The sequence below is a fragment of the Pseudophryne corroboree genome, chromosome 3, assembly GCF_028390025.1.
Source record: "Pseudophryne corroboree isolate aPseCor3 chromosome 3, aPseCor3.hap2, whole genome shotgun sequence".
NCBI lineage: Eukaryota > Metazoa > Chordata > Amphibia > Anura > Myobatrachidae > Pseudophryne > Pseudophryne corroboree.
The window spans coordinates 167,039,786-167,056,299 of record NC_086446.1 but is presented as its reverse complement, the minus strand read 5'-3'; the positions used below and the strand labels follow the sequence as shown (position 1 = coordinate 167,056,299).

Here is a 16,514-nt window from a genome sequence, read left to right as displayed (position 1 = left end):
GGTAGATGTGATAAGTCTTGGAGCATGATAAAGTGGAGAGATATAATCTACCAACCAATCAGCTTCTAACTGCCATGTTACAGTAGGTGTGTCATGGTTCTGGAATTCTTTAGATCCAGCTCGGGGCCCTGGGTATGAGCTGAAACATACAGAAAACCGTGAGGCTTGATGTTACTTGCACTCATAGGTTTCTACAGGAAATTAAGCACTCTAATGACACACAGGAACCATGGACTGGTGATATGTAAGGATACTGAAGTGGAACCGCAGGTCACCAGGTGACCTCTCACCTGGTGGTTAATAAAAACAAACTAGGCCAGAGACACACTCCAGCAACAAGGGTCCCAGAACACAAAGCAGCATAGTACTGGCAAAATGGAACCAGAATCCCAATCAGGAATGGGAGTCTTATACAACAGGAAAGAGCTTGAGGAAGCTATATCCCTGTTACTACTCTGATGCAGGCCTGGCCTTAGAATCCAACTGTGGAACTCAGAACAGAGTAACAGACCGGGTAAAACAGTACTTGGCACCTGAGTGCACAGACCGCAACCCATAGGTGTGCGCAGGGGGGGTGCTTGGTGCGCACAGGCACCCCCTAATGTCTGGCACCCCGATCTCACATGCCTGATGCAGCGATCGCCGAGCAGGCTGATTACTGTCCCCTCTGCGCTGCACCCTGTCAGGAATGCATTACTGACTGGACGCCTGGGTTAATCAAGGGTGCCACTGACACCGGCTTTCAAATTCCCAGCTCCACCTCCATGTACAAAAACAGTGTGATGTGATTACGTCATGCTGCTCGCATGCCCACCCGTCACACCCGCCACATACACACCTCTCTCCTTCTATGCTATGCCAACGCCAACCACTGATGAGGAGCAGCATGCAGCCAACGTTCCTCTTAGGAGCTTGCAGGGGAAAGAGTGGGGCAGCAAGACCAGGCTGAGGAGGAGCAGTGTAATTGCAGTGAGTGCCATCAGGGGTGTTTGTTTGGTGCACACCACAACATCTGACAATGTATCTGCTTTACTAGGATTGGTACAAAGATGGATATTTTATATGTGTTGACCATCAATAGATGGTACTAAACACGCCCAAAAGGCGGTACTAGACACACCCCTCCGACGGTGCACCCCCTAATAAAATGTGCTGCGCACGCCAGTGCCGCAACCCAACCATGAACTCCAGCCCCGCAACCAGAACCTTACTCTGCCAGCCCAAGACAATATACACAGTACTGGGAAACTAATAACTATCAAAGAGGTATGCCATTTAACCTGAGTGAACCATAGAGCAATGTTTGAGAGCGCAGTCCAAGTAAGAAGTCAGCCTGGACTTAGAATGGATCCACGTAGATGAAATGCAGTGAGTACAGCAGCAGATGGCATGGGCCGCAGTCCGTACAGACGGTGAGGTGACTGAAAGATAATCATTGAGTAAGTCTGCAGGTAGGTTTGGATACAGCAATGACATGTTTTTGATAAATGACAGGAGCTGAGTGGTTGGTACTTTATCTATCTCCATTGTATCACTCTATATGGTATTGTTTAATGTTTTTCTTAATCAAAAACTGTTAACTTATTACAGTATTGCCGTCATAATCTGTATATATAAAAAGATTGCTGGGTACTGTTACTTTTTTTGTTTCGTGTCACTTTAATGACCTGATGAGAAATCATATAGGCACAATGTCCCTTCTAATATTCCATATTTCCCCTGCTTGCCAGGCCTTTTCTGGAATTTTCAGGGATAACAGGAATGGAAGGTGTCCGGAGTACCTTGCATTACTATATGTTACTTGTCTAATAGCACTGATGACATGCAACTAAATCTGAAAACATGTGATATGCTTGCCATTAAATTGTTTTACCATAATATTTTTGAACAGGAAAATGGATATCTCGTTTCGATCCAAAGCAGACAAGGACAGAGAAGTTCCACTCATCACGCTCAAGTCCAGTTATTGTAAAGATGATGAATGCTCACAAGTATCCCCTGCAAAACATTAGAGATTCATATTTGGAAGCCCAAGTATGTAACAATGGCCCTCATTCCGAGTTGTTCGCTCGCTAGCTGCTTTTAGCAGCATTGCACATGCTAAGCCGCCGCCCTCTGGGAGTGTATCTTAGCTTAGCAGAATTGCAAACGAAAGAGTAGCACAATTGCGAATAGAAATTTCTTAGCAGTTTCTGAGTAGCTCCAGACTTACTCAGCCATTGCGATCAGTTCAGTCAGTTTCGTTCCTGGTTTGACGTCACAAACACACCCAGCGTTCGCCCAGACACTCCCCCGATTCTTCAGACACTCCCGCGTTTTTCCCAGAAACGCCAGCGTTTTTTCGCACACGCCCAGAAAACGGCCAGTTTCCGCCCAGAAACACCCACTTCCTGTCAATCACAGTACGATCACCAGAACGATGAAAATTCCTCGTTATGCCGTGAGTAAAATACCTAACTTCTGTGTAAACTAACTAAGCGCATGCGCTCTGCGAACCTTGCACATGCGCAGTAAGCGACTAATCGCAATATAGCGAAAATCGGCAACGAGCGAACAACTCGGAATGACCACTAATGTACTTTTACATCCACCTATAGATCAAACCATGTTTGACCATTTCAAAGATGGTTGGATCTAAAATTAAATGTTTTGTCAAAGATTGTATCTCTTTTATTTAAACAGTTTCTACCATCTTACTGAACATTGGGGGTAATTCCAAGTTGATCGCTGCAGGATTTTTGTTAGCAGTTGGGCAAAACCATGTGCACTGCAGGGGAGGCAGATATAACATGTGCAGAGAGAGAGAGATTTGGGTGTGGTGTGTTCAATCTGCAATCTGATTTGCAGTGTAAAAATAAAGCAGCCAGTATTTACCCTGCACAGAAACAAAATAACCCACCCAAATCTAACTTTCTGCACATGTTATATCTGCCTCCCCTGCAGTGCACATGGTTTTGCCCAACTGCTAACAAAAATCCTGCTGCGATCAACTTGGAATTACCCCCATTGTGAGACAATTTCTGCTGAGTATATACTACTAATAAAGGTAAGAATTAGGATAGTCTTTCCTTTTCTCTACGTGCTGAGATGTATCTGGCATGCAGATTCATGAGTACACACTATTACAATCTATCATTCCACCTGTGATCCCATCTGCTGAACAGGTCATGCCTGCAGGAGCAGCAGCAGAAGTATTGGACAGAATGGTCAGTAGTTGTTCATGGGTTGAACTGGATTCTTTTGAATACACAGAGTTAAAAAAAAAAAAAAGCAGACAAGACAGTACATGTATTTAAATATGCTTATTAGAAATAATGGGTTGGGTATGTGTGACCGACAGTAGGATTCCAGCTGTGAGATGGCCAGCGAGGGGGGAGCCACAAAGCAGGCTTGGTGGCTCACCACAGGTTCTATTCCCCCTCTACGGGTGTTGTGGACACCCACGAGTGGGAATAGTCCCTGTTTATCAGCATGGGATTTTGAGCGAGCGGGATGTAGTCGTCAGTATTGTGAGACCGCCGGTCACATAACTACATCCCGAAATATTAATAATAGTAAGCAGTAGCATGGAATTATGCTTAACAAAGATTTGATGATCAATCAGGTAAATATGTTCAAATACAGCAATCACATCAGCACATACAATACAGGAACCTTTCTTCTATCAGTTAGCTGGGCAGGTCATTCGGCATGGCACTCCCGCAGTTGGTGGTTATCCAGGCAGGGCTGGTACACGCTTCCAGGAGCATTCCGTATATGTCCACGGTAGTGATGAGCGGATTCGGTTTTACTCTGTTTTTCTCGGTTCTCAAAACGGCATCTTATTGGCTATCCAAAACACGTGACATCCGTGAGCCGATAAGATGCCGTTTTGAGAACCGAGTAAAACCGAATCCACTCATCACTAGTCCACGGTGGATCCTGGCAGTAGTACAAAGCCACTCCCCCACCTGTCTGTGATTGGACGCGGACTCCAGTGATGTCATGACGCCTGCCATGTCAAGATGTCACTACAGGGCTGAAATATTCTGATTTTCAGAATATTTTGGTTTTCGGGTATCTGGATAACTGATACCCGACCAGGAGTCCATTGCAACCTCAGGATTATAGCACACAAGCTAGGTTGCTCCCTAGAAGAATTTACAGACTTCAAACTTTAATATTAAGAGAAAAATTGTCCATTCAATCAAGGTTAAGGTGAAGATATATCAGTAGACAGCAGTAACAATGCCACCTGGATTTTAAATGATCCAGAAACTGCATCATAGTATAGAGGGTTCAGTATGGTATACCGGCGCTGGGAGCCCGACCACCGGCTTACCGACAGTGTGGCGAGCGCAAATGAGCCCCTTGCGGGCTCGCTGCGCTCGCCGCGCTATGGACACGGTGGCGCGCCACACTATTTTATTCTCCCTCCAGGGGGGTCGTGGACCCCCACAAGGGAGAATAAGTGTTGGTATGCCGGCTGTCGGGTTTCCGACGCCGGTATACTGTGCGCCGGGATCCCGTCAGTCGGCATACTGAAGACCACCCTAGTATAGAGACACAACAATATGCCTTATTGTACAATAACACGGGCTTGTGTTCCTTGATGCACTCTTGTACATTATCCAATCAGGTGGCCCGATTCCCTTTGTCAGACAACTGCAGCCTCCTCATCTTCATGCCTGTGTCAAATACAGCAGATTCTTTGAAGACAATGGAGGGCAAGCTCAATGGGGAGGTCATGACTCAATTGATGACACTGCTGGAACAGATGGATCCACGAGCAACAACTGTGTACTTCCCACAACTAAAACTTGACTCGGACATTCGCCTTAATGAAGTATTAAGTTTAGTTGGTGAGTAAAGTCTAACGTTACAGTGAAAAAATTGTGTTGAAGCATCTATACAAAAGAATACCAGAGCCACCGATGGATGTGGTATGTTATGTCGGCATTCAGAATGTCAACAACATAATGGCATCATGGTCTGAATGTCTACCTTCAGGATATTGACAGGTTCAGTATATGATCATTTGACCTGTCAACATTTACAATGTCGACATGTCAATCTTGACATTGTGAAAGTCAACGGAATGTCGATAATTGTCTTTTAAACTCCACATAAGCCTAACCCTAGCCCTAATTCAGTCTATCCCTAACCTAATAATTGCAGCCTAAACTTAACCTTAAGTGCAGTCTAACTCTATCTCCTGATAAGGAATGATATACATTGACGACCACCAGTGGTTTTATGCAGATTTATACTGACATATTGTTAGCAGAATAGTTTAAGCATTTGTCCAAGCGTGTTCCAGATAAGAGTGTTGACATGTTCTGAACATCGACAATCTGAATGTTGACATGGTCAGCACATAAATGTATCAAATGTCAACATTGCCAGAATGTCAACAGTCTGCATGCTAACAATGCATTTTTCCAAAGACTTGTAAACTAACCCTAAAGTCAACTGTGAACATTTGGGTCAACATTGAGAATGTCGACATTCAGACCGTGATGATTTCCTGAAAGTATATCATTAATGTACTCTATAGTGAAAACACATTTTCAGAATGTTGACTTTTTGTATCATGTCCCATCTTCTATTGCAGCAAATCACATATCAGCCAATTGTCATTTATAAGTCTATGGTCTTCGGTTCCTTTTATTTTATGGTAATACAGTTCTTACAAAAGACATATAAATAAACCTCATTCTGAACCCCCCTCCCACCCACACACACACTTGGCAATTTCTTATTATGTGTGAGTCCCATCATAGTCCCCAAGTATACCCAACAGCTCATGTGTTGTAGTTTTCTTTACCCATGCACAAGTATGGTACACTCTATATTGCTGGGTTGGTAACTAGAGATGAGTGGTACGGATTTTAGGATAACGTGCCCAAACTTAGGGTTTCCGAGGAGATCCGAGTACCAGCTCTGTTCTTCCTGCCAGGATTGGATCTGAAAACGAGCCAAAACAAGGAGATTGCGGAGTCAGAGTCCAGTGTTTTGGTTTGGAAAGCTGGCTGCTCAGATCCAATCAGCAGCCGCTACCGTGGTAACAGGCCGCTGGTTGGCTGAGAATGGCTGTCTCATTTATAATATAAAATACCTCTTTTATGCTATGAGATACCATTATTATAATATGAATTCCTGATTTATACTAAAACATACCTCCTTCATACTACCCCTTTTATACTATGAGATACCACTTTTATACTATGACATATCTCCTTTATAATATGAAATATCACTTTTGGCCTTATGTCAACAACTTGTCTTTGGTAGCTTATTCTATTATTCCTTCTCTATAGCTAATATATTGGTTTATACATACTTTTGGTTTATAGTATACTCACTTGTTTCATGTTGCTGACTGTATTCCTCACCCCAGCCTTGTGTCATTAGTGCTGATTCTTCCCTGCTTGCACTTTCTGTTTTCCACATACAGTATCAGTGCTAAGGTTCTCCGCAACCCTAAGTAGTTCTACATAAGCTTGTCTGGGACTCGGCATGGTTTTTGTGGGGGTTTTTTGCTAAATGTATTTATTGTTAAGATTTGGGAAAGGGTTTGTCCCACTTGACATTGGACCTAATTCAGATCTGATCGCAGCAGCAAATTTGTTAGCAAATGGGCAAAACCATGTGCACTGCAGGGGGGACAGATATAACATTTGCAGAGAGAGTTAGATTTGGGTGGGTTATATTGTTTCTGTGCAGGGTAAATAATGGCTGCTTTATTTTTATACTGCAATTAAGACTTCAGTTTGAACACACCCCACCCAAATCTAACTCTCTCTGCACATGTTATATCTGCCCCCCCTGCAGTGCACATGGTTTGCCCATGGTGTTGCCCATTGCCCAGATCTGAATTAGGCCCATTGTCCCATGTCATACTCCCGATTGCACTGTCAGTAACTGATAAAGCTGTCCAGTCTAGGCATGGTGAAGTTACAGAAGATGTTATATTACAGAGTAAATCCTATAAAAGCATATATGCATCTTGTTTAATAACACACAACTCCTACAGTATCGCGTTGCTATTCTTTTTATTTATTTTTGTTATCCTTCGTAAAAACTACATTAAACAAGCAGTACAATAGTTGCAATAAATATAGAAATTATTCTTATTACATACAGTATATGATATGGTTGTGAGAAGCTCTGCTGAACTGCATAGTAATAACAAAGTTGCTTTTTTGATCACATAATGCACATTTTGAGTACTGCAAATTGAATAATAAAATTGTGTTATATGATTATTATACTTTGCTGTGATTTAGCTGACCCAGTGTTCTATACATTGTGGGTTCATAAGCATCGTAGCCACTAGTATTGTCTATGCCAAAGAGGGTCGTGGGTTATGCAATAATTCTCCTTAGCAATACCATTATTATGAGCTATTCTCCATCCTAGTATACTAGAAAACGAACTTCTTCTTAATCTGGGAATAAGAGTAAAAATATCAAAATAAACTGCAAAGAGCCAAGTTAACTTTCAATATGTGAGATAAATAGACAGATATGTATACTGTATATACAGAGGTATTCGGACGCCTGACCATTACACCTGTAGGGACAGTAATTTACATTGTATTCAAATACATATACAGTACATTAATATGGAGTTGGTCCCCCTTTTGCGTTTATAACAGCTTCCACTTTTCTTGGAAGGCTTTCCACAAGATTTTGAAGTGTTTCTGTGGGAATTTGTGCCCATTCCTCAGTTATGAGGTCAGGCACAAATGTTGGACGAGAAGGCCTGGCTCACAATCTCCATTCCAGTTCATCCCAAAGCTGCCTGATGGGGTTGTGGTCAGCTCTCTGTGGGCCAGTCAAGTTCTTTCACACCGAACTTATCAAACCATATCTTTTATAGTCCTTGCTTTATGCACTGGGGCACAGTCATGTTGGAATAGAAAAGGGCCTTCACCAAACTATTGCCACAAAGTTGGAAGCATAGCATTAGTAAAATGTCTTGGTATGCTGAAGTATTAAGAATGCCCTTCACTGGACATAAGGGCCTAGCGCAAACCCTGAAAAACAGCCTATACCATTATCCCTCCTCCACCAAACTTCACAGTTGGCACAATGCAGTCAGGCATGTAACATTCTCCCGGCATGCGCCAAACCCAGACTCGCCCATCTGACTGCCAAACAAAGAAGCATGATTCGTCATTCCACAGAACATGTTCCCACTGCTTCACAGACCAGTGTCGGTGTGCTTTACACCACTCCATCCGACATTTGGCATTGGAGTTAGTGATGTGAGACTTGCATGCAGCTGCTCGGCCATGGAAACCCATTCCATTAGGTTCCATTAAGTTCCCGTCACACACATTTTGTACTCACATTCATGCCAGTGGACGTTCGGAACTCTTCAGCTATGGAATCAGCAGAGCGTTGGCGAGATTTATGCACCATGTGCCTTAGCAGTCATTGATCCCGCTCTGTGATTTTACATAGTCTTCCACTTTGTGACTGAATTGCTGCTGTTCCTAAACATTTCACTTTCTAATACAGTTGACGGTGGAAAATCCAGCAGGGATGAAATTTCACAAACTGTCTTATTGCAAAGGTGGCATCCTATCACAGTACCGCGCTTGAAGTCACTGAGCTCTTTAGAACAACAACCCATTTTTATCTTACGTCCTAGAGGATGCTGGGGACTCCGTAAGGACCATTGGGTATAGACTGGCTCCGCAGGAGACATGGGCACTATAAAGAACTTTTAGTATGGGTGTGCACTGGCTCCTCCCTCTATGCCCCTCCTCCAGACCTCAGTTAGATCCTGTGCCCAGAGGAGATTGGGTGCACTACAGGGGAGCTCTCCTGAGTTTCTCTGAAAAAGAATTTTGTTAGGTTTTTTATTTTGAGGGAGCACTGCTGGCAACAGGCTCCCTGCATCGTGGGACTGAGGGGAGAGAAGCAGACCTACTTAAGTGATGAGCTCTACTTCTTAGGCTACCGTACACCATTAGCTCCAGAGGGAGTCGGAACGCAGGTCTCCCCTTGCCGTTCGTCCCAGAGCCGCGTTGCCGTCCTCCTCACAGAGCCGGAAGATAGAAGCCGGGTGAGTATAAGAAGAAAAGAAGACTTCAAGGTGGCAGAAGACTTCAGATCTTCACTGAGGTAAGCGCGCAGCAGTAACGCTGCGCGCCATTGCTTCCACACACTACACACACTGAACAGGCACTGATGGGTGCAGGGTGCAGGGGGGGCGCCCTGGGCAGCAATATAAACCTCTGAATGGCATTATGTGGATATAGGCTGCGGAGGCAGTGTATATATCAATACCGCGCCATTTTTTTATACAATTGAGCGGGACCGGGGGCGGGGGCGGAGCTTGGTCCCTCAGCACTAACCAGCACCATTTTCTCCACAGAGCACTGCAGAGAAGCTGGCTCCCCGGGGGCACTTGTAAGGCGCAGTGAGTGTATTACACGATTATATATAAAAAAGCGCTATATCTGGGAAATTGTTTCCAGTGTCAGTTGGCGCTGGGTGTGTACTAGCATACTCTCTCTCTCTGTCTCTCCAAAGGGCCTTGTTGTGGAACTGTCCCCTTATAGATATATCCCTGTGTGTGTGGGGGTGTCGGTACGTGTGTGTCGGCATGTCTGAAGCGGAAGGCTCATCCAAGGAGGAGGTGGAGCAGATGATTGGTGTGTCTCCGTCGGCAACGCCGACTCATGATTGGGTGGACATGTGGAATAAGTTAAATGCAAATGTAAACTTATTACATAAGAGAATGGACAAAGCAGAGTCCAGGGAAAAAGCAGGGAGTCAATCCATGGATTGGACTGGGTCACATGGCCCTTCAGGGTCTCAAAAACGTCCCCTATCCCAAATGGCAGACACTGATACCGACACGGATTCTGACTCCAGTGTCGACTACGATGATGCAAAGTTACACCCAAGGGTGGCCAAAAGTATTCATTATATGATTATTGCAATAAAAGATGTTTTGCATATCACTGATGACCCCTCTGTCCCTGACACGAGGATGCGCATGTATAAGGAAAAGAAACCTGAGGTAACCTTTCCCCCATCTCATGAGCTGAATGAAGTATTTGAAAAAGCTTGGGAAACTCCAGACAAAAAACTGCAGATTCCCAAGAGGATTATTATGGCGTATCCTTTCCCTGTACGGCTCCCCGTCAGCCGGATAAACCAGCACACGGCATACACTTTACAGTGAATCCACGGCTCCCTCTCCCCTGCGGCATTCGCACAGTGGGCATTGCAGGACACATCGCCGAGGACGCTCGGCTTTGGACCAGCCCACCTAAGGAGAGGTAATTGAACAATAAATAACACTGGATCACTCCCCCAATTTATTATTATGGGATGTCTACTGCACTGATCATTCACTTCCAGTATTAACATTACGGCTATTACCATCTATTGCTTTCCAACAAACAGCTGGACTTTATTTCCTTTTGTGGACTTCCATATAGAGAACCGACACAATTTGGTGTCTGTTTAAACGGATAAACTTAGTCAAGGTGTGCCTTTTTATATCCAACAATTTTATGTCATCTTTTACTGCTATTTTATGCTTTTTCATTAATAAATCAATTTATATACATACATCGGTTCTCCTAAAATTGTACTGTCCTTTCCCTGATACTTTGCGCAGCTGATTTTGTCTGTTTCTATATTCTCCAACCTAACACCCACATAGTGTTTTTCAGCCGCGCATGTATCAGGGTAATTTGATTATTAGCCTCCTGCAATTGAGGCGCTGTAGAAGCAGTCTTCTGTTTTTTATCCCTACTCTGATAAAGGCTAGGAAGGAGGTGACGGCGAAACATTATCACCGTATCTGGAGGAAATATGTATCTTGGAGTGAAGCCAAGAATGCTCCTACGGAAGATTTCCATCTGGGCCGTTTTCTCCACTTTCTACAGACAGGAGTGGATATGGGCCTGAAGTTAGGCTCCATTAAGGTACAGATTTCGGCCCTATCTATATTCTTTCAGAAGGAATTGGCTTCTTTCCCAGAAGTCCAGACATTTGTGAAGGGAGTGCTGCACATCCAGCCTCCTTTTGTGGCACCGTGGGACCTTAACGTGGTGTTAAGTTTCCTAAAATCTCACTGGTTTGAGCCTCTTCAAACGGTGGAATTAAAGTTTCTCACTTGGAAGGTGGTCATGTTATTGGTCTTGGCATCTGCAAGGCGGGTGTCGGAATTGGAGGCCTTGTCTCACAAGAGCCCCTATTTAATTTTCCATGTGGATAGAGCTGAGTTGAGGACTCATCCTCAATTTTTGCCTAAGGTGGTTTCTTCATTTCATATGAACCAACCTATTGTGGTGCCCGTGGCTACAGATGACTTGGAGGACTCCAAGTCCCTGGATATAGTCAGGGCCTTAAAAAATTATGTAGCCAGGACGGTTAGGGTTAGGAAAACAGAGGCTCTGTTTGTCCTGTATGCAGCCAACAAAGTTGGCGCTCCTGCTTCTAAGCAGACCATTGCTCGCTGGATCTGTAACACGATTCAGCAGGCTCATTCTACGGCTGGATTGCCGTTACCAAATTCAGTAAAGGCCCATTCCACTAGGAAGGTGGGCTCTTCTTGGGCGGCTGCCCGAGGTGTCTCAGCATTACAGCTTTGCCGAGCAGCTACTTGGTCGGGTTCAAACACTTTTGCAAAATTCTACAAGTTAGATACCCTGGCTGATGAGGACCTCGCGTTTGCTCAATCGGTGCTGCGGAGTCATCCGCACTCTCCCGCCCGGTTTGGAGCTTTGGTATAAACCCCATGGTCCTTACGGAGTACCCAGCATCCTCTAGGACGTAAGAGAAAATAAGATTTTAAACCTACCGGTAAATCTTTTTCTCCTAGTCCGTAGAGGATGCTGGGCGCCCGTCCCAGTGCAGACTAAATCTGCAAGACTTGTATATAGTTGTTGCTTACATAAGGGTTATGTTACAGTTGGGATCGGTCTCTGACTGATGCTGTGTTTTGTTCATACTGTTAACTGGTTGCGTATATTCCAGGTTATACGGTGTGATTGGTGTGGGCTGGTATGAATCTTGCCCTTAGATTAACAAAATCCTTTCCTCATATTGTCCATCTCTTCTGGGCACAGTTTCTCTAACTGAGGTCTGGAGGAGGGGCATAGAGGGAGGAACCAGTGCACACCCATACTAAAAGTTCTTTATAGTGCCCATGTCTCCTGCGGAGCCCATCTATACCCCATGGTCCTTACGGCGTCCCCAGCATCCTCTACGGACTAGGAGAAAAAGATTTACCGGTAGGTTTAAAATCTTATTTCTCTTACGTCCTAGAGGATGCTGGGGACTCCGTAAGGACCATGGGGATAGACGGGCTCCGCTGGAGACATGGGCACTTTAAGAAAGACTTTAGGTATGGGTGTGCACTGGCTCCTCCCTCTATGCCCCTCCTCCAGACCTCAGTTTACTACTGTGCCCAGAGGAGACTGGGTGCATTACAGGGAGCTCTCCTGAGTTTCCTGTAAGAAAGTATTTTTCAGGGAGCCTGCTGGCAACAGACTCCCTGCATCGTGGGACTGAGGAGAGAGAAGCAGACCTACTTCTGTGAGTTTCAAGGCTCTGCTTCTTAGGCTGCTGGACACCATTAGCTCCAGAGGGATCGGTACGCAGGTCTCACCCTCGCCGTCCGTCCCAGAGCCGCGCCGCCGTCCTCCTCGCAGAGCCGGAAGATAGAAGCCGGGTGAGTATGAGAAGTAAGAAGACTTCAGAGGCGGCAGAAGACTTCAGATCTTCACTGAGGTAACGCACAGCAGTAAAGCTGTGCGCCATTGCTCCCACACAGCACACACAGGCAGACACTGTAAGGGTGCGGGGGGGCGCGCGCGCGCGCCCTGGGCAGCAATAAACCTCGTTTTCTGGCAAAAGTATATATATATACAGCTGGGCACTGTGTATATAAAGAGCCCCAGCCAGGTTTTTTACATATTTGAGCGGGACAGAAGCCTGCCGCTGAGGGGGCGGGGCTTCTTCCTCAGCACTCACCAGCACCATTTTCTCCACAGCACAGCGCTGAGAGGAAGCTCCCCGGACTCTCCCCTGCTTATCCACGGTGAAAGGGGGTTTTAAAGAAGGGGGGGGCACATATTTGGCGCAATATACAGATTACAGCGCTATCTAGGTAAACATATTGTGTTTTTTCCTGGGTCATATAGCGCTGGGTGTGTGCTGGCATACTCTCTCTGTCTCTCCAAAGGGCCTTGTGGGGGAACTGTCTTCAGATAAGAGGATTCCCTGAGTGTGTGGTGTGTCGGTACGCGTGTGTCGACATGTCTGAGGTAGAAGGCTTTCCGGGGGAGGAGGAGGAGAAAATGAATGTGGTGTCTCCGTCGACAACGCCGACACCTGACTGGATAGATATGTGGCATGTTTTAAGTGCTAATGTGAATTTATTGCACAAAAGATTAGACAAAGCGGAAGCTAGGGAACAGCCAGGGAATCAACCCATGTCTGTCTCTATGTCACAGGGATCTTCGGGGTCTCAAAAGCGCCCACTATCCCAAATAGTAGACACAGATACCGACACGGATTCTGACTCCAGTGTCGACTACGATGATACAAAGTTACAGCCAGAATTGGCTAAATGTATTCGATATATGATTATTGCAATAAAAGATGTTTTGCATATCACAGAGGAACCCCCTGTCCCTGACAAGAGGGTACACATGTATAAGGAAAAGAAACCTGAAGTAACCTTTCCTCCCTCACATGAGCTGAACGAGTTATGTGAAAAAGCTTGGGAATCTCCAGACAGAAAACTGCAGATTCCCAAAAGGATTCTTATGGCGTATCTTTTCCCGCCAACGGACAGGATACGGTGGGAATCCTCCCCTAGGGTGGACAAAGCATTGACACGCTTATCCAAGAAGGTAGCGCTGCCATCCCAGGATACGGCTACCCTTAGGGATCCTGCTGATCGCAAGCAGGAGGTTACCTTGAAGTCCATTTACACGCATTCGGGTACCTTACTCAGACCGCCTTTTGCGTCGGCCTGGGTGTGTAGCGCTGTAGCAGCATGGACGGATACCTTATCAGCAGAAATTGAAACCCTGGATAAGGATACCATCTTATTGACCCTAGGACATATAAAAGATGCTGTCTTATATATGAGAGATGCTCAAAGAGACATTGGTGTATTGGGTTCTAGAATCAACGCTATGTAGATTTCTGCTAGACTAGTACTATGGACCCGGCAATGGACAGGTGATGCCTACTCAAAAGGCATATGGAGGTTTTACCTTACAAGGGTGAGGAATTGTTTGGAGAAGGTCTCTCGGACCTGGTCTCCACAGCTACAGCTGGTAAATCCAATTTTTTGCCTTATATTCCTTCACAGCCTAAGAAAGCGCCACATTATCAGATGCAGTCCTTTCGGTCACAGAGAAACAAGAAAGTACGAGGTGCGTCCTTTCTTGCCAGAGGTAAGGGCAGAGGAAAGAAGCTGCACACAACGGAAAAGGCTCAAGAACTCATGACTCTGGCCAGGAACCTATTGAAACCAAAACAGGTGTCAGTGCATCACTGCACTCGAGTCCTGGGAAAGATGGTGGCATCTTATGAGGCCATTCCGTTCGGCAGGTTCCATGCGAGGACCTTCCAATGGAACCTACTGGACAAGTGGTCCGGGTCACATCTACAGATTCATCGGTTGATCACACTGTCCCCCAGGGCCAGGGTATCTCTCCTGTGGTGGCTGCAGAGTGCTCACCTTCTAGAGGGCCGCAGGTCCGGCATTCAGGACTGGGTTCTGGTGACCACAGACGCGAGCCTCCGAGGTTGGGGAGCAGTCACACAAGGAAGAAACTTCCAGGGTCTTGGGTCAAGTCAAAAAACTTGTCTTTACATCAACGTCCTGAAGCTGAGGGCCATATACCACGCCCTTCATCAAGCGGAGACCTTGCTTCGCGACTCACCAGTTCTGATCCAGTCAGACAACATCACCGCAGTGGCTCATGTAAACCGCCAGGGCGGCACAAGGAGCAGAGTGGCAATGGCGGAAGCCACCAGGATTCTTCGCTGGGCGGAAAATCATGTAAGCGCACTGTCAGCAGTGTTCATTCCGGGAGTGGACAACTGGGAAGCAGACTTCCTCAGCAGACACGACCTGTATCCAGGAGAGTGGGGACTTCATCAGGAAGTCTTCGCACAAAATGTAAGTCAGTGGGGACTGCCCCAGATAGACATGATGGCGTCCCGCCTCAACAAAAAGCTGCAGAGGTATTGCGCCAGGTCAAGAGACCCTCAGGCGGTAGCTGTGGACGCCCTAGTGACGCCGTGGGTGTTCCAGTCGGTCCCAAAGGTGTTGAGAATAATAAGAAAAAGAGGAGTACAGACAATTTTCATTGTTCCAGATTGGCCACGAAGGGCCTGGTATCCGGATCTGCAGGAGATGCTCACAGAAGATCCGTGGCCTCTTCCTCTAAGACAGGACCTGTTGCATCAGGGGCCCTGTCAGTTCCAAGACTAACCGCGGCTGCGTTTGACGGCATGTCGGTTGAACGCCGGATCCTAGCGGAAAAGGGCATTCCGGATGAGGTAATTCCTACTCTGATAAAGGCTAGGAAGGACGTGACAGCTAAACATTATCACCGTATATGGCGAAAATATGTTTCTTGGTGTGAGGCCAGGAATGCTCCTACGGAAGAATTCCATCTGGGCCGTTTCCTTCACTTCCTACAGACTGGAGTGAATTTGGGCCTAAAATTAGGCTCCATTAAGGTTCAGATTTCGGCCTTATCCATTTTCTTTCAAAAAGAATTGGCTTCTCTCCCAGAAGTACAGACTTTTGTGAAGGGAGTGCTGCATATTCAGCCTCCTTTTGTACCTCCGGTGGCGCCTTGGGACCTTAACGTGGTGTTGAGTTTCCTTAAGTCGCACTGGTTTGAACCACTTAAAACGGTGGAGTTAAAATATCTCACTTGGAAAGTGGTCATGTTGTTAGCCTTGGCTTCGGCTAGGCGAGTGTCGGAATTGGCGGCTTTGTCTCAAAAGCCCCTATCTAGTTTTCCATATGGAAATTGCGGACCCGTCCTCAATTTTTGCCTAAGGTGGTGTCATCTTTCCATATGAACCAACCTATTGTGGTGCCTGTGGCTACACGAGACTTGGAGGATTCCGAGTCCCTTGATGTGGTCAGGGCTTTGAAAATGTACGTGGCCAGAACGGCTAGAGTCAGAAAAACAGAAGCACTGTTTGTCCTGTATGCAGCCAACAAGGTTGGCGCTTCTGCTTCAAAGCAGACTATTGCTCGCTGGATCTGTAACACGATTCAGCAGGCACATGCGACGGCTGGATTGCCGTTACCAAAATCGGTCAAGGACCATTCCACTAGGAAGGTGGGCTCGTCTTGGGTGGCTGCCCGAGGGGTCTCGGCACTACAGCTGTGCCGAGCTGCTACTTGGTCGGGTTCAAACACCTTTGCAAAGTTCTATAAGTTTGATACCCTGGCTGAGGAGGACCTCCTGTTTGCTCAATCGGTGCTGCAGAGTCATCCGCACTCTCCCGCCCGTT

At 46.1% G+C, this 16,514-nt stretch overlaps 1 protein-coding gene across 2 annotated transcripts in view; it reads left to right on the top strand.

Annotated features, from left to right (window-relative positions):
• Nucleotides 1-16,514, top strand: part of SERPING1 (serpin family G member 1) — a 232,059-nt gene that overhangs the window by 146,718 nt on the left and 68,827 nt on the right. Inside the window, exons 7-8 of one of the 2 annotated variants that reach the window (XM_063958570.1) lie at nt 1,892-1,968; nt 4,619-4,841. In XM_063958570.1, coding sequence (XP_063814640.1) covers nt 1,892-1,968; nt 4,619-4,841 — 300 coding nt within the window. Of the gene's footprint in view, nt 1-1,891; nt 2,035-4,618; nt 4,842-16,514 lie in introns of both variants that reach the window. The other variant, XM_063958569.1, reaches the window with a different exon arrangement.